The 17,358-nt window shown below is 50.2% G+C and overlaps 5 protein-coding genes across 5 annotated transcripts; 2 read left to right on the plus strand and 3 right to left on the minus strand.

Annotated features, from left to right (window-relative positions):
• Positions 1-4,624: 4,624 nt before the first annotated feature.
• On the plus strand, positions 4,625-5,568 carry Aspvir_008047 (40S ribosomal protein uS15; the record flags this gene model as incomplete). The annotated part of the gene is made up of 5 exons (XM_043271223.1): positions 4,625-4,629; positions 4,719-4,915; positions 4,980-5,012; positions 5,293-5,339; positions 5,395-5,568. The coding sequence occupies 5 exons, from the start codon at positions 4,625-4,627 to the stop codon at positions 5,566-5,568; spliced, it is 456 nt and encodes a 151-aa protein (XP_043127158.1).
• A 313-nt stretch (positions 5,569-5,881) lies between these two features.
• Positions 5,882-8,458, minus strand: Aspvir_008048 (fanconi-associated nuclease 1; the record flags this gene model as incomplete). Its single annotated transcript, XM_043271224.1, has 3 exons — positions 5,882-6,394; positions 6,446-7,895; positions 7,950-8,458. The coding sequence occupies 3 exons, from the start codon at positions 8,456-8,458 to the stop codon at positions 5,882-5,884; spliced, it is 2,472 nt and encodes an 823-aa protein (XP_043127159.1).
• Positions 8,459-9,164: 706 nt separating this feature from the next.
• Aspvir_008049 (DPY30/SDC1 family protein) lies at positions 9,165-9,549 on the plus strand (the record flags this gene model as incomplete). The annotated part of the gene is made up of 2 exons (XM_043271225.1): positions 9,165-9,337; positions 9,453-9,549. 2 exons carry the CDS (start codon positions 9,165-9,167, stop codon positions 9,547-9,549), a joined length of 270 nt encoding a protein of 89 aa, XP_043127160.1.
• A 1,927-nt stretch (positions 9,550-11,476) lies between these two features.
• Aspvir_008050 (RNA recognition motif domain-containing protein) lies at positions 11,477-12,648 on the minus strand (the record flags this gene model as incomplete). Its single annotated transcript, XM_043271226.1, has 4 exons — positions 11,477-11,928; positions 11,991-12,340; positions 12,414-12,513; positions 12,609-12,648. 4 exons carry the CDS (start codon positions 12,646-12,648, stop codon positions 11,477-11,479), a joined length of 942 nt encoding a protein of 313 aa, XP_043127161.1.
• A 777-nt stretch (positions 12,649-13,425) lies between these two features.
• Positions 13,426-17,111, minus strand: Aspvir_008051 (putative PHD finger domain protein; the record flags this gene model as incomplete). Its single annotated transcript, XM_043271227.1, has 2 exons — positions 13,426-14,524; positions 14,584-17,111. 2 exons carry the CDS (start codon positions 17,109-17,111, stop codon positions 13,426-13,428), a joined length of 3,627 nt encoding a protein of 1,208 aa, XP_043127162.1.
• Between the last annotated feature and the right edge of the window lie 247 nt (positions 17,112-17,358).

Consider the following 17,358-nt stretch of genomic DNA (forward strand, 5'->3'; position numbering starts at 1 on the left):
CAACCACCCACTCTCATGAAGATTTCCAAAGTTTAAGTCTCAGACTGAATCCTCCGTCTTCCTTCGTTATCTGCACCATCATGGACCATCCCCTTGAGCCGCACGTGCGCCAAGTTCTCACGTCCATCGGTTTCAGATCGATAACTAGTGGTCTAGTACGCAATAGGCTGTAGCAGAGCCAGGAACCGCATAGTCGCAAACACTGGTCTTTTTACCATTCCAGGAATCGGGTTTCCAGACCATACCTAGGTAAGCAGGTGTTGCTTGACGGCACAATATGCTTATTGATCGGCAGCCTCCGCGGACAAGGCACGCGGCATGGGTAACCGGAATATGGGATAGACTAGGGATGAAGTTTCCCCAACAGTTTACGGGCAATCCTCGCCTCAGAGAAGCTCGACAGTCTCTAAACTCGCAAGACGGGTGTCTTCTTGTCTGGTTAAGCAATGATCTTCGCAGCAGACAATGACTCCAACCCATAATTTGCTTGATATTACTCCGTATCTACTCCCTATGTCGAGTCGAATACTCGGAACTGACGGTCAGATAGTACTCTGCAAAGGGCTTTGAAGCCTTGTGCCTACTCTGAGATCCAGTACCAGACCGAATACCTAAAGGCTAAATCAATAAACATGGCTAGGTTTTTCTTCAAATCGAGCCGGAATAATGGCAATTCTGGGTGATCTACATATCCTCAGCCTCACAATAATAAATGGAGTACGGAGTGTTTGCACAACATCGCTCCTTGCTGAGTGCCGAATTTGGTTGCTTTTTTCCATTTCCTCTGGCGTCAGCCACCCACGTGGAGACTTCTATTATGGGAGCAGCCCCTGGTGTCTAGCATTAAGGTATTTTGTAGGTTTCTCCGTTGGTTTTTCCACCCTGGTTTCTGCGACTCGGGCTCTCCCCGAGTTGGGCACCACTGAAGTCCTCTAAATAATGGTCTATAAGACTGACACGGCCCGTCTCACGATGTGTGATGATTAGTACAAATTCTTGCTGCGTATTCTATACTCCAACAGGTTCTACTTAGTCGTAAGAGAGTAGATCGTTGTGGTGATTGGGTATCCAGATTGTTGTATATATACGTAAATAAAACCAATAGCGGCAGGAGACTCCTCCCTGATTCGTCGTAATCATTGGAGTTCCGATGCGGAATGTCATAGCAAAGCTGATCCCCGACCTCTGTGAGGCAAATGTCGAACGACTACTGCAGCTACGCCGCACCTGCTGGCGATCAGCGCAACGGTAGTAATGGCAATATCAGAAAATAAACAATTACAGAGTAGACCAGAGACATAGTCAGCCTCATGTTACGACGCGGACAAGCAGCGCAAACACTCTACTATCAGGCTAATTATCATAACCCTTAGTCTAGTCATGGCACGAGAATTATTTTTCCGGTGTGCACGGGAGGAGATTACACGGCAGCCTAGACGGGTCCAATCCTCGAGGCGAGGCTGCGATTTTGCCATCAAACAGATGGCACAGCGGTGCACAGAAAGATTGTATTTGGGTTTTGCCACAGTCTTGCACGAATCTCGTCAAGCGGCCGTGTGTTTGGTTCTGAAGACTGTCGCACACTCGCACTTATGCTCCATACAATCCTTGGAAGAGGCAAGCTGAGCCCAGACCTCGTCGATATTGCAATTGGTGCTAATTACTCCGTAGATAAGAGACAATAGAACTAAGCTGAGCATTGGCATGGCATCAGCTCTTGATTCCGGGGAACCGGTGGAATCGGCGGTGATTTGCGGAACGATCAGCAGCAATTAACGGCAATAGCATATATCGCTCAAGGCAAACTTTAGCGGCGTAAGGCGCAACCGGGATTCGGTGGAAAGGAGGGACATCATAACTCAATTCCTAACATCTATAGGACCATTGTTGAACTTTCCTGATCCTGGCCGCTTCCTTTGAATAAACATAAGTAGAAACTACTCAGACTCGATGGGTTTAGTGACCTCCAGCGTTGATGCTGCCTTCTCCTTGGTTGATTGAGAAGCAAGTCACATCGAACTCCTCCCGCCATCGAACCAATCGGCCTCCCTTCCTTCATCCTTGCGGTGATCTGGAAGCGAATTGGTTCTCTTGCAAGCCAATCTACGATTATTACAGACGCTTCTCGATATCGATCCTTAACTCTACTGATTACATTCCATGGACTCGATAGTCAATACGGAGTACCCTGCGGTCAATGCCCGCGCGAAATCATAGTCTATTCTAATTAATCGACGTCTGCTGCAGCAGTCCGAAGCGCTTCCTGCATTGATCGTCACCCGTTCTACAGACGCTGTCATATAGACCTGATTCGACAGCACTACGTATACATGCTCTGTCATTTTTCTGCAGCGGTCGAATCGGGGAGCGTGTTTTCGTTCTTTGCTATTCCCTGAACCTGGCCACATGATGTGATGTCGTTTGTCTGCTCCAATCCCGCTTCCAGAAAACGCTGTTCTCTGTATTTGAAATCGTTGTGCGTCTGCGCCATGCGAGCGAATTGGCTGGCAAGTCCATGTTTGTCGACCTTCAAAAGTTGCGGTCACGTCGAAGATCCTTACGTGTTCTGGCTCCGGATGAATGTCTGGTTATGCTTCATCACTTGGACTTGTCTGGTGACTGGGAAGCGCACGAGACCAGATCTATCGTTCCTGTCAATATCCTGCATTGATTTTTCTCAATCAAGCCTTATTTGAGGTCTTGAACTGATCGCCCTCCTCGACACTGACTTCCAGATATGCCCGCCAGTATATCGACATAAACAAAGGAGTCCCGGAAGGCAACCAGAATAAGCTTTGTGTTGAACCCACTCATCGTGAGCCTGCAGGAGTTTGCAGATAGGAAGAACTCGGAACAGCGCGCAGGTTCAGGCAACTTGCAGGGACGTAGGTCTAACACAACAACAAGATGCCCAAATTTCTCGCTCCAGGTCGCATCCTGGTATCTGCACTAACTAGACTAGAGGAGCGCAGCCTCGTTCGAAATGACGTCGTCATTCGAAATGTATGCTATGCAGTTCCCTTCAGCATGATCCCGCAGAGGCGATGCTATTCAAATAGCGGTGTGATCCCTCTTTCCCCACAATTTCAATAACAAGAGAACAATACAGCTCATTTGTGCGGCAACACGGTCAGTACACCAGCAAACTCAAAAGTTCAGGTTTGACAGTTGAGAGTCAGGAACTCATAATGACCCAACAAGCGATTGAATAACTCGGCCTCCATTGTCTGCGTCCCTGTTCCTCCTGTTGAATATTGCATATGATATCACATCCAGGTGGAGAAGACAACTCAACACCAACCTCTCCAGCACCATGCACTTTGCATAGCACGGCTTGCTCAGAGTGCCAGGGGAGCAGCGGATTAATGACATTCTCGGATCCTCAGGCTGCCGGCATACACGGTCTAAAACATTTCGTGACATTACCATCCGATCTCGAGAAAGCTCAGGACCTTGTAGCCTGCCTTGGGTTGACTGAAAGTGAGTAACTATCCCACAACTGATGGATATCACAACGCAGTAATACCCGAATCTACGGGGGATCATTATGTGTCATGAAATTGCGAAAGCCCGGAGAGGGATGTGTGCGCAGCTTCAAAACCGAACCAGTTATCGACAACTGCCAGCAGGTTGGCGTCGTCTGCGATGACACAGCGTCTATCGCGTTTCCGGACCTGCTTGATGAATGAGAGATTGTCATTTACAGAGTACGCGGATGAAATGTGTCGTCGCTGGTTTCCAGTTGAACTCCGCGGGGTGAGGTAGGTATTAAGATGCGACCGTTGGTCGCCATCTACGTAAGCCATCTAGGTACATAACCTAAGTCATGAATACCAGGGAGTGGACCTTATTGTATAGAAGCCCTATCGCATTCTCCGCAGATGGGCGGATATCATTGACTACGAGTTGCCTGTTTGAGAACTGGGGTTTTGTAGTCATCCACGGGGGGTGCAAATCTTATCATTTTTCTCAATCCCTATAACTAATTTGATATGCGAATCACGACATGATGATGGATAGCTCGCGGTAAACGGGGTCAATTCAAGTGAAGGCAATTCCCAAAGAAGTCTGCCATCAAATCGAAGTCAGCAAGGATGCGGTGAAATCGGTTTGACGACTCAAAAGATGAAAGAAGCTTCGTTGTCAGAAGTCCATTAAGATCATCGAAGCAGACCACAAGGATCTGCTTCTGACATAAGAGGTACCAGAAATAAAGTAAAAAGGTGTTGTCTCATCACATAGATAAATCACGATGGAATTGCAAGAAAGTTCAGAACATACCATTTGCAAAGTTAGCTGAGAGCGATTGTAGAAACTCAGTCAGTCATATATACAACCCTGAAGCTGGCAACCAATTCAATTGATCAACATCAAGATCAGAAGGTTGAGTATTTCCGACAATGGATAATGAGGAAGGAGGAGAGGACTTTTGCGGACGTTGAAACCGCAGAAAAAGTAAGAAAAGCTAAGCGAACTCCACCCGCACGTGACCCACACTCCACCACCCGCCTGTCCTTTATCTCATTCATCTACACATCGGCTTCAATTTTTTTACGATTTCATCCATCGCCTGTCCAACTCCGTCGACACACCGGACCAGTTCAACCCCCGACAATAATTCAAGATGGGGTAAGTCATCGCTCTTCGCGATCAATGCGACTCGCAACGCATCACCATAGTCGCTGTCCCGAACACTCGAACTAACGAACTCGCTACAGTCGTATGCACAGCAAGGGAAAGGGTATTAGCGCCTCTGCTATTCCCTACAGCCGTTCTGCTCCTGCTTGGTCGAAGACCACCCCGGACCAGGTCGTTGACCAGATCTGCAAGCTCGCCAGAAAGGGTGCCACCCCTTCCCAGATCGGTGTTGTCCTCCGTGACAGCCACGGCATTGCCCAGGTCAAGGTTGTCACTGGTACGTTTGCTCAATATTCGTCCTTTCCGCGTCTGCCGTGCGCTAACATCGCATTTTGCAACAGGTAACAAGATCCTCCGTATCTTGAAGTCTAGTGGTACGGTACCGTCCATTGTCACTCAAATCGCACCAGTATAGACGAGGATATCACGGCGAGGGATTATGGACAAGGATGTACGGCGGTTGCTCTGAGAATGAGATGCACGAGCGTAGAAACACCTCTGCATGAAACCGCTGTTGCCCGTCTTGATCCCCCGCCTCGATTTCCGAACTCTATCACTGGAAGTGAGAATATCTTTTCGCAGAAATGCAAAAGTTTTCTCTATGCCTCTGCTTGGTCAATCCACAGGCTGACAGAGAGATTTTTCGTAAAACAGGCCTCGCTCCCGAACTCCCCGAGGACCTTTACTTCCTGATCAAGAAGGTAGCGTTGCATTTTCTCTGTTGGTCCTATATTCGCGCCTTGCTGACTGTTGTAGGCCGTCGCCGTCCGCAAGCACCTTGAGCGCAACCGCAAGGACAAGGACAGCAAGTTCCGCCTCATTCTCATCGAGTCTCGTATCCACCGTCTGTCCCGCTACTACAAGTCCGTCGGTGTCCTGCCCCCCACCTGGCGTTACGAGTCCGCCACTGCCAGCACCCTTGTCGCTTAAGCGGCTCGCCGTCTCTCTGGTCTTGGTGTGTGGTTGTTGGTTCTGTGACATTTCGTCGTCGATGAGGAATTTCACTCTGGCAACCTGAGATGGTTGCGGGGTGATCGACTAGGACTCTCCTAGTGTTAATGCATGAACGATCCTAGATACCTCCTGGTCGCGAATAGTCAAAAATCAAAACAAACTTTAACTACCTGAGATTCTTAACTGTAGGTTTGGATAGTTCACTGTATATCAGTAATATGACTGCCTGCAGGGTATAAACAGCTATACATTCCAATTCTTCTATACATTATACCAAGTATACGCGGAATCAACTCGCTCGTCTAACCTCCTTCGCAACAGCGTTGCAAAGTTCAACCCTCACGCCCGCTCCAGTAAGCACATGAATCCACAACCTCTGGGTATCACTCAAACGATCATTTTCAGACTTGACTTCAGCAAACATGACTTCCTTCTTCTCCACACTCCACAGAAAGAGATCAGGTATTCCCCCACCGCGCTGCTGATACTCTTGGGCCATAACCTTGCAGATAGTGGCCAGAGCTTCGCCTCGAAAACACTGCACGATCTCAACCAAATCGTCCAGCTCAAAGGACCAGTCTATGCCGATGGCGCAGGTCTGCTTCTCTGATTCGCGCTCATGGACATCGCGAATGATTCGTTCAGCAGCGCCGTTGGTTATTTCTACCAGACGGTAATTGATCTCTGATGCGCGGGAGGGGTAGAATGCATCGGTGTGGAGGTCTAGCGGACAGGTTTGAAAGGGTGTCTGGAAGACATTAGGGACGTAGGTGAATAGGATGTCGTAGAAGAGGTAGCCGAACTAGAATTTGTATGTTAGCTGTGAGATCATGCGAGTTGGAATGAGGCATACCAAGGTTCTGACGATCCCTCCTTCTGCATGGTAACCCTTCCAGCCATGATCCCTATACCAGCTCAAACACATGCTTTCGACCCTGCATTCGCTTCCGCCTTCTCTCTCGTCAATCCAGATGGTTGGGCGTCCCCGCCTGGTCGAGGCTTCCTCGCTTTTTCCTGAACCGCGAGCTGGTGAGTCCTCTCTTTCGATTCGTATACCCTCAATCGTCCGTACTTGTGGTTTGGCCAACATGACATGGCCAAAGTCGTGTTGCTCACGCTTGACTATTTTCAGAGCCCTTTCCAGCTTTGTGATCCGCTTTTGAAGATCATAGTGGTATATGAGATGGCAGTCCGGGTCTTCCAGCCCTTCTTCGCATGTCCGCAGAGCAATTCGTTTCCAGTGCTTCTTCTGGAGGTCCTCGCACCGTCCATCAGAAGGTGTAAGAGCCCACATATAGTGTTCCTCCAACAGCGCTTTTCGTTGATACCATGCGCCCCGTCGGGCAGCGTGGAACAAGCGCTGGCCTAGCAATTCACACAGGACTTCGTGTTCCCGTTTGTGTTCTTTGAAGCGCCCGAGCGGATGAAGGCCTTTATGAATGATCCGAGTATAGACCCAAGCTGGAGAAAAGCGACGTAAGTAGGCGCCTTCACCGGCTTCGTAGATCGTGTCTTCCTTGCGCTGTTCCTGTTCGAGTAGAATTTTCCATCGGGGATAGACGTCTGTACAAACGCGTTTCACATGCTCCAGCCTTTCCTGAGTGGGTGTACCGTTGAACTCAAGAAGATTGTCTATTTGATGTTGTTTCCGAAGTGCTGATTCGAATTCAAGCAGAAATTCTCTGGATGGGAAGATCGAGCTAGAGCGACATACAACATACTCGGGAAAATTTCTGCGGGAGATCTTCGCAAGAATTATAGTGGTGAGGGATTTCTCCGTCCACTCTGTGGACCTGTAAAAGACCAGATGAACTCTCTCGAAGAGAGCATAAGGCCCCGACGCAAGTCTGATGCAGTCGCCGGTATACTCAAGGATTTTCTGAATATAATGGTCATCTCGATTGACGGCAGGAGGTGAGTCGTGCTCTTTATCATTCCAGTTAAGACCTGTTTGTCTCTGGCTGGACGCGCGAAAGGCTTCAAGCAGCTCCTTCTTGCTCTTGCCTTGAACCTTTGCGTCCTTTGCGAGGACTTTGAGTTCTTCAAGAAGTAGCAGAGAGGATGCTTCCTCCAGAGTCGTTATCTCATCAGTGTCATCGGCGAACCTGAAATGAGTGAGGTCCGCACCACTGCCGGAACTCATATCTTCAGAGGTACCATCCGAAGATACTAGAGGGACAGGCAGCTTGCGGCTGGACCGAAGATCAGCAACCGCCTGGGACATATCACTAATGTCCGAGTAATAACCCAAGCGATTGATGCGATGCCAAGCCGAGGTCTTGCGAAGGAAGAGCCGTACATATCTGACGATAGACCATCAGCTTGTTTCCGATGACGCATCCGATGGCTCGACTCACAAGTATTGGGACTCATACGACATCTCCTTCCACTGTTTGAAAACCTCTAATTCCGCCTCATTGAAAAGATGGGCTTCTTCGTCCAGCACAGTTTCCAGTGCCAGATTGAACGCATCCACGTAGATAGAGCTCCTTCCCTTCCGCCATTTGCCGTCTTGAAGCCTCTGGCGCAAATCAGGCTCGTCATCCTGTTCTACTGCATGCGAAATCTCATACTGTTCGATAGCTTGATTATCTGTAGGAATATCTGGTAGCGAAGACTCTAGTTCTGTCTGACTGTTTGGGACCGGGTTCTCGTCCTCGACCGCGATATCGCCGGCGACTTGAGCCGAGGGCAGGGCGTCCCATGTATCTAACGGACTATCAGAGGTATCGATTTCATTTTCGGTGATGCTGGACTCGTCTTTCCGAAGTGCGACTGTTCTGGGACTTTCTTGACCCTCTTTAGTAGTAGTCTTCCTGCGCTTCACTTGAGGGCGCGATGTGTCCCAGTAGTCCAGAAGGGACATGCTGCCACGAGAGCTTTGGGATGATCATTCGAGACGAAGTTTCAGAGAAACTCTCTGTGAACAGCATCACCAGTATCGATTTGACGGCCAACGACGCGCTGACACGACTGTTATTGAAGCCTGAAAGACCATCCCCATCGCTTGGCGCTCAAACGTGTCACGAAAAGACGCGAAGTCACCTGAGTTTAATTGGATTTTGTATCTGTTTGATATGTTTGCAGCCTGACCACCTGGCAGGCAAAGCAGTAAGATAAGCAGCGCTGATGAAGGCGCAACTGTACACATCTAAAGTAAGCGCATGAATTATGACTTCTATCCTCGCAGTCTGTATATATATCATCATTTGACATAATACTAGCCATGGCGGACGTTCCTGTGAGAAATACCTCCCCTCATGACCATCTCCACAGTGGAGAGCTTGAAGGAGCTCCGCCCGCAAGCTCCGCCCTGGGAGAGATCTTTGTTCGATCAAACTGCGACATCACTTTTAACTTTCTGTCTAATCTTGACTGTTGCTTCATTCCTCCCTTGCTTCAATCAATCATACCTGAGATTGCTACTCCTCCATCTGACTCCTAGACTTTAGTCACCAGACTCGGCCGCCTCAATCAAGAAAGAATTACCCTCTACGTCCTCTGCGCCTCTGAACAATTCAATCCAACACAGTGATCCAACCTCCGGTCCAAGCGCATCACATCTATTCAATATGGGCAACGGAGCAACACCCGGCAGCAACACCGGCGCCGCAAACACCCCGCGAGCAGAGTCCACTACACCCGCGGCGCAGGTCCGTCCGGGCGGCGCGCCCGCACGAGTATACATGAACGAAAAGATAGTGCCGTACTTGCTTGAGGGGATGAAATCCGTCGTCAAGGAACAGTGAGTGGTTTCTTATTGCTCGTGAAATGCGCCTGCCCCGTAATGGCTCAGCGCAGGGCGTTGCGCAGGACATGGATCATTCACGCGACTAGTACTAATATCGCCCTTGCGACAGACCCTCAGACCCCCTACGCATGCTAGGCGAGTTTCTGATTCAGAAGAGCAACGAAGTCGAGGGCGGAGCGGTTTCCTCCAAGAAGTCGCCTGAATAGGCTGGGGGATTTCGGACGATGGCGCTAGCGAGCGCTGTGAATTCCACCGATGATCAGTTACCTCATATCTACTGTGCCTCGTGGAGCGAATTTCAGAAAAGGCAACTGAATGCTCACGAGCACCACACCGGCCCTTGACTCAGAGCAGCGGCCATCCCGATGAGAAGGGACATGGACTGTCGTCAATACCTGTCTGTGCCACAGATTATCACTGTGCTGACATTAATGCTCGACTTGGATTATTCACTCTTGCAGGAGAACATCCCACCACGGGCAAGAATTCCAGTCTGTGTTGCAAGCTAGATTTCAGCGAAGGTGCACGCTTTTTACCTGTATATTGTGGATATAGCGAGAGTCTTGATCTTAAGGTTGATATTGCCTCTTTAGAGACGACGACATAGAATATCTCCGTTATATGAATCACAGTAAGAATTTTGTAGTTCTCGCGTGGATGCGGCCTGGCGGTGACTGTAAAAAATGAATATATATATTTCGAAGTCATTCGGCATCAACCTTAAAATCACATGCCTGTAACAAACAGAATGTTGAGCAGGGCTGGTGAAACAAGACTAATTGGATAATAAAGGTTATACAATAACGACTTATGATGACAGTCAACAGAATATTGTAATAGAAGTTGGTTCTAACACAGCGCCTGAAATCAGACTAGCTAGGGTCTCCAACAAGGCTTCACTATATGATGACTACTCCACTAATGCATGAGAAGAATGTTGCTAGGAGCAGATTCCCCATATTAGAAGAATCCACCAGGCACCATAGATTTGTGGTAATAATAACAATAACCCTGATTGTTAGTGTCGCAGGAGAGCCAGATGAAAGAACCATCACCACAAGGCTAGCAGAAAGTTGGAGTAGAATGAGAAAGGAGGGCTCTTGCCCAAAATCTTCGATCAGGCAAGTGGTGGAATAGAAGCTATTACTGTATTTGACGTTAGTATTCTTTTCCCTATTGTTTATCCTTACCTCTCGGGCTATTGTCATTCAATCAGTGACATCGACATGTGCCAATCAGCCACTTGAGGATGCGGCGGCAGGCCTGTAGATAGTGAATCAACCCAGGGTATTACTTTGGACTAAGTTGATCCGGTCCGGCGCAACAAGAGATGCCATTTGGAGAAGGCTGTCCTCCGGTTGGCGATACTACAGGCACAAAATAACAGCGGCTGTGGCAGAATTGGCGAGGAAAAGCCGGATCCCGTTCAGTCAGTTTCTTTCAAACAAGGCGTAAGAACAGAGTCCTTGTGTGGGTGGATGAGCCGAAGCCATTTTGTTTGTTTATGTGTTTCAGGCCGAATACAATCGAGTCGTTACGTAGAGAAAGCTGTATAAGACGCAATAAGGCGAAAAGCTGACTAGCGAGACAACGACCAAGTTTTCCGGAAGAGTTGCAAATGTAGCAGTGCTGACCCATGAGATAATCCGAAGAATTACAACGTTATTGTGAAAATTTGTTTCTTTTTCCCTGCCGCCATATTTCCCGGGTGTATCGAAGCGATGAACAAATGAAAAATATCAGCCTGTGACCGAAGAGAGTCGACACAGTTCTGTCCTGGCCTTTCTTTCTTGCTTTGTTTTGTTTTGAATTGGTTGAGAGATTGGTCGCAAAACTGGTGGCCTTCCGATCGAAAAGACATGTGAATGTGAAGACGACTTTTCCTTCGAAGACAAGAAAACAAACTATCACGCCCTAGGGTCGGCAGTCGAATCGAGACCCAATCGTAGGGGAAACTCTCGAAATAGAAGCGTTTCAAGAAAAATTGGAAGAGTAATGGCACGTCACAAGAGAAAGGGGCAGGAGGATAGGAAGATGGGGAAAAGCCAGCGAAAAGAGAAAAAGACTAACACGGGAAATAATTACGTGGCATGAACTCGGCTCGAGTGTTGGCTTCCCATGTCGTCAATTCGCCTACCGGCCACTGTATCTGTCTTCGCCACCACGGGGTTCATAAGTGCGGCCAGCGTAGGGTTCACGGGCAGGAGGGGCAGCGTCGCCGTAGCTGGGAGGGTTAGCATCACGATCATAATAGCCACGACGATCGTCACGGCGAGGCTCGCGACTGTACCGCTCTTCACGGCCACCACCACTACCGGAGGCGTAGCGATCAATGCCACCACGGTAGCTGTAGTCGTCACGGTATTCACGACGAGGATAGTCGCGGTATTCGCGGCCTTCGCGCCCTTCGCGCCCTTCGCGGCCACCACCATAGTCACGACGTTCACTGTAGGAGTCATAACGACCATAACGGTAGTCGTCACCACCACTGCCGCCGCCGCCGCGACGAAAGCCGCCACCGTGAGGTCCGCGTCTGTCATCGTAACGGTCACCACGGCCACCGCGGCCACCAGGTCCACGGAAGTCTGCAGAAGGAACGAGTTAGCAGTTGAATTGTACCCTTGAACCACAGTGTATGAGGACTTACCACGCTTGGGGGGTCCGAAGTATTTGCCAGGAGTAGGAGTTCTGGGGCGGCTACGACGAGCCTTCTCAATGCTCAGAGTACGGCCCTCGATAACCTCACCCTGGAGACCCTCCTTGGCAGCATCAGCCTGCTCGGCAGTGACCATCTTGACGAAGCCGAAGCCACGAGACTCCTTGGTGTGAGGGTCCAGCATGATCGAGCAGTTCTCGACATCGCCGTACTTCTCGAACAGACGGGAGATATCGGACTCGGTCAGACGAGGGTGGATACCAGTGACGAAAAGGTTCGAGCCCGGGTTGATGGCACCTTCTTCATCATCATCAACGGGCTTGCGGGAATCGACAGAGGGACTGAACAAGAGATGTCAGCGTGCTGGTTCATGCGATACGAAGGAAGTGATAATCTAAGAAAGGGCGAAATTACCGCTCATCGGCACGTCCATTGGGCGAACGGCTGCGAGCACGATCGCCCCGAGGCTCATCGCGAGGAGAAGCGCTGCGGTCGCGAGCGAAGCGAGGCTCGTCTGAAGTTGAGAGAAGCAAAGCAAATTAGTACTGCGACCGTTGTGTTGACAACTATGACAGTTGTCGATCGGGATGTCTTTATGCAAACACATACCGTCGTAGCGACCGTTCTCGTTATCGTATTCAGCAGACATGATGTCGATTTTGGAATAGAGGATGAAACGAAGAAAGTGGATAGGTGATAAGGGAGGTAAAAAGATGAAAGAAGCTTGTTACTCGAAAGAGCGCGCGAGATGCACGTCCTACAACAGGCTGTGGTTGAATGAAGGGGGAAAAAAAAGGCAAGCAGAAAAATCCAATCAGCAACAGTCGCGGATTAGACTAGTCTGCGCTAGGAATGCTGAAAATCTGAAGTTATGAGATTCCCGTAAGAAAAAGGAGAAGTAGAAAAAGAAGGAGGGATGAAAGAGATGGGAGATGAAGGAGGATGGGTGATGGGTGATGATGATGGTATGGTGGAAAGGAAGGGGAAGAGATGGCGCAGGAAAAAGCGAGGCGAGCAATTCCAGACCGGGCGCGGTTCTCGTGTGGATGGCGCCAAGCCTCAGCCCGCCTGGTGTTTGCCTGCAGCAACGACATGTTCCTGTCACCAAGGAGTATCTACTGCTGTCGACAGATTAGCAAAAGCTGAGACAGTTCCTACTATCTACAGATGAGAGAATTAGTTTTTTTTTTTTTTGGCAGTAAACTCAGCGTCAATTCATCCGTAATCGAATTAATTCTCATTCTTAGCAAAGAGCACAATGCGCAAAACAATGCTTCATCGACACAGTTATAACACTCATAACACGCCTTTGCTCCCATCTCTAAAGGGTCGAAATAAAACTCGCAAGGGGAATAAAAACGACTCAAAACAGAATCGCGGAGAAGAAAGTAGGGTTTAAAGCCATGTGCGCAAGTACGTCGAAAAATCACTTGAATCCACGCCATCGTCTCCGAGTTCGATGGACTTTCACAGCCGTCTCGCTGGTTGGAGCGTCTGACGCAGCAGCAGCTGTATCAGTGGGCGCCGAGTCCCCATCCATCTCATCGTCTACCAAGTCTTTCAATTCGTCCTCATCCAACTCACTGAGCTCCTCACTCATCCCCCGCATGACATCGCGGCCGGTCCAGCGTTCTTCGTGGATAGTCGTTCCCACGGGATCGAATGGTTGCATGTACCATAGAATACCACCCTGCGACAAGGGATGCTGAGGATCACCCTGAAAGCTTGGTGGAGGTGTAATAAGCCCTTTCTGGGATTCAGTCGGCTGTGCGAGTAGTGGCGGGCTATTAAGTTCCTCCTTGCTTGGCTCGGCTTCCTGCTGTGCTTCAGCACTGGTGGGAATTGTTGCCGATGCTGCAGGAGCGAACTGATTTTCCGGCTCAGTCACCGCCGCCGGGGCAGTAAGTTCAGCAGAATCAGTCATGGCAGTATCCTGTATTTGAGCATCTGGGATAGACTGCTCACTCCCAGCATCAGGCATGGGAGCATCCTCTGCCTTCTCAGATAGGGCTGATGAGGATGATTCGTCTTGAGGCTCAACTTTGGCAGGAATTTCTGCTTTACCGCTAACGTTCTGTTGCATACCATCCGGGATTTCACTAGGGACCTGATTATCGATATGTGTCTCGCCTTCAGCCTGCTCTGCAGATCCTTCTTCCACGGACCCTCTTCGGGAGAGGACACTGTTCTCAAACATAAGATCCAGCTCTTTTAGTTCCTTCTCGAAAGGCTTGCGGTTGAGCTCGCTTTCTTTCTTGATCGCATCCTCGAGAGCGGGCTGGATGGCCTTGATGATGCGCTTAGCCAATTTCCTCTTTTCACGCTGTTCAAGAGGGAGTTCAGGAGCGCGCCCGCTGATTTGCATTTGTAACTCAGCAGTGTCCCCGGCAGGTTGCACCCCTATTTCCGACGTGAATATGGAAGCTAGGTCGGCCGAGAAAGCTGCAACCGATGTGTAGTACCGCTGTTGAAGCTTCGTGCGTAGAGAAAGCAGACCTTGTTTGAAGACGCCTTTTCCGTCAAGCCTAAGATGCCATTAGCGTGGAAATTCTAACCGTTCGATGACCAGAATGAGAATACTCACCCTTGAGCTTTGTCATAGATAGGCCAGAGCAGAGGGAAAATAGGGAAGTATACGGTATCCACAATGGACCTTAAAAGTTCTGCATCCTTCAACTTTTCCCGCTCGCGTTTCTTTACTTCATCGCACAGCATCCTGAGCCGATCCAGGTCGTACGACAATCTTTCACCAAATTCGATACGTCGCTGCAGTCGCTTGCCACCACTGACCCCCATGGCGACATAATCTCTTCGTGTCATCTCCATTGACGAGAAAGTTTCCAATGACAACTGCAGTCGTTTCAAAAGAGCTGCTCCTCGCCTGGCTTCGCGTTTGAGTGTCCAGTACTTGCAAGCATCTTCGGCATACTGTTTCCTCTGCCGAACACCAAAGCGTTGAAGGGACGCCACTACGGAATTAAGGACAACCTGAGGAATAACGGGAGCACCAGACGGGAGCTTCCATATCGTCTTTGGTGGACCAATGCGTTTCCTTTTGTTTCCACCAACAGTAAGCGTGATGCGCGGGGTATGTGTCCTTTGTCCATCGAATTCCCCGGGTTCGGTTCCCAAAGGATGGGATGGCTCCAGCGACAGAGCGGCCGCCTGGCTATCACCCCATTGCCTGCCTTGCATTGTGTTGCGGTAATATTCTATAGCATCTGCCGTAGCAGCGTCGGTGCCGTGCTCCAAGCGCCAATCGTCAGGGACATGCTTATCACAAAACGCCTTGAGAAGATGAGAGTCCATAATTGCAGGAGCTCCATGACCGGATTTCATCTTGAGGTAAAGCTGAGCCCGCCGTGCACAGGTAGGATGGAAGGCAACAAAGCAGTTTTTGTTGCTGCACTGAATTGAAGCTCCCATTCGCTGCTTGCAGATGTAGCAAGTCAGCTTCCAACGGCTCCGGGGAACTTTCTCAACATCAGTCACCGGCTCCATGAGGGAGGGATTGCCAAGGGAGACCTCTGGGATCCAAATGGCACAGAGTAGATGAGACCACTTAGAGCTCGTAGTCTGCTTGAAAGCGCCCTCCGTGTTCGGGCAGAAGATACAGTTGACTGATCCCCGTCCGATCAGCTGGCACTTCCGACACAACCATTGCCCCTCGGGAATGAAGGGAACACCGTAACACTCTTGATGTACCGCGAGATCACAACCATCGCAGAATACAATAGCATTGGAGTTTTCGCAATCGCCATCGTCACAGATAGCGCATTTACTGTCTTGTTCCTCGCCCGGAGCAGTTGTTTCTCCATTCACGGCTGCTGCGGAGCTTGACCGGGGGCGATGTGTCTGCGGAGGCTTCGGGTTCGGCTTCGGTATACGCTTTTCCAGAGTATGCCACTCTTTCTCGATTTTCGTCATGGTAATCTCAAAGACAGCCGGTTTGATAGGCTCCAACTGCTCTTCCCTTCGCTTCGCATTGTAGTCTTCCAGCCATTTCTCGTCTTGCTCATCCATGTCATATTCAACTCTGCCAACGGATGCATTGACTTCTCCCTCGGTGGTGGGCGGGTTGATAATATCCAGATCATCCTCCTGCGCCCCCTCAGTCATACGGATCATCTGCCGCTCATGACGGACGAAAAGATCGCTTTCTTGGTAGCCCACACTCGCCATCGTCCGGTCCACGTAGTTCTGCTGGCCAACCCCTGGCTGATCATAGAAGACAAACGGATCCCGCAACCGGAACGAAGGCCTGGGGAGAGTGAGCCTCTCACGGGGGTTTGGACCCGGTGGCGGCACAGCTTTCGGCTGAGGAGTGATACCAAGGGCATTCAGAATAGCCTCAGGACGACGGGGAGGACGACCTGGTTTGCGCTTGATAGGTGAAGGAGATGCGCCACTGGTATGCAGCTTGATAAGCTCCGCTAACGGATCCTTGCTCCCATTAATATCGATACCGTTCAACTGCAATATCTCCGTAATGGGTGTCGACGGAGCCGGACGATCTACTTCCTCTGCGTTGAAAACTGCAATTTTGGCATCGATATCCAAGTCCGGGTGGAACTCCTCCCAACCGCGCTCCTCACGCGGCTTGTACCCGTCTCCCTGCTGTAGGGCCAAAGCGGCGGCGGTCGACGAGCCATAGCGACCACGACTCTGCGACTTGTCCCTTCTCAGACGAGCCGAGGGGGGAGTTGTGGGAACAAGGGGCGGCGGTGGCGGCGGAGGGAGGAGGACAGGTTGAGGTTGGGGTTCAGGCTCAGGCTCTGGCTCGGATTCAGGTTCAGGTTCAGGCTCTGGCTCGGATTCAGGTTCAGGTTCAGGTTCAGGTTCAGGTGCATGTTCGGGCGCAGGTTCGGGTGCAGGGCGACTTCGCGAGGACGAGCTCCGTCTGATGGGGGTTCGTTTGATCTTGGGAGGTTCGTCCACATCGATTTCGACATATCTTCCTCCACCTCCTGGTCCTCCGGGAATGTATCTTCGTTTCTTGAGAGGGGGACCTTCGATGGCTTTAGGGTCTGGTCCCTTGAGGGTAACTTTCGGGCCCTTTCGCGAGGCCCTGCCGGCCGACAAGCGATATTTTGATGAAGAATACGGCGCCATCCTAAAGAAAGTTCATGAAATGGCAGAGACTAGACGGAGGTAGCTTAATAAAGCGTCCCTGAATGGCGGTTCGTTGAGGTCGCCGCTGAGGCTCAAGTTTCAAATGTAAAGATTCCAGGCCGCGCCGTGCTTTGCAGAGAAAACAAATCAAACAACATAGAAGCGCAACTCATGACTTGAAGAGTGCACGGAATGAATAGCAACAGCAGTAAATAGAAGGCTCCACGGCCATGACGGGCGACGGCGA

Source organism: Aspergillus viridinutans (genome assembly GCF_018404265.1).
Source record: "Aspergillus viridinutans IFM 47045 DNA, scaffold_6, whole genome shotgun sequence".
NCBI lineage: Eukaryota > Fungi > Ascomycota > Eurotiomycetes > Eurotiales > Aspergillaceae > Aspergillus > Aspergillus viridinutans.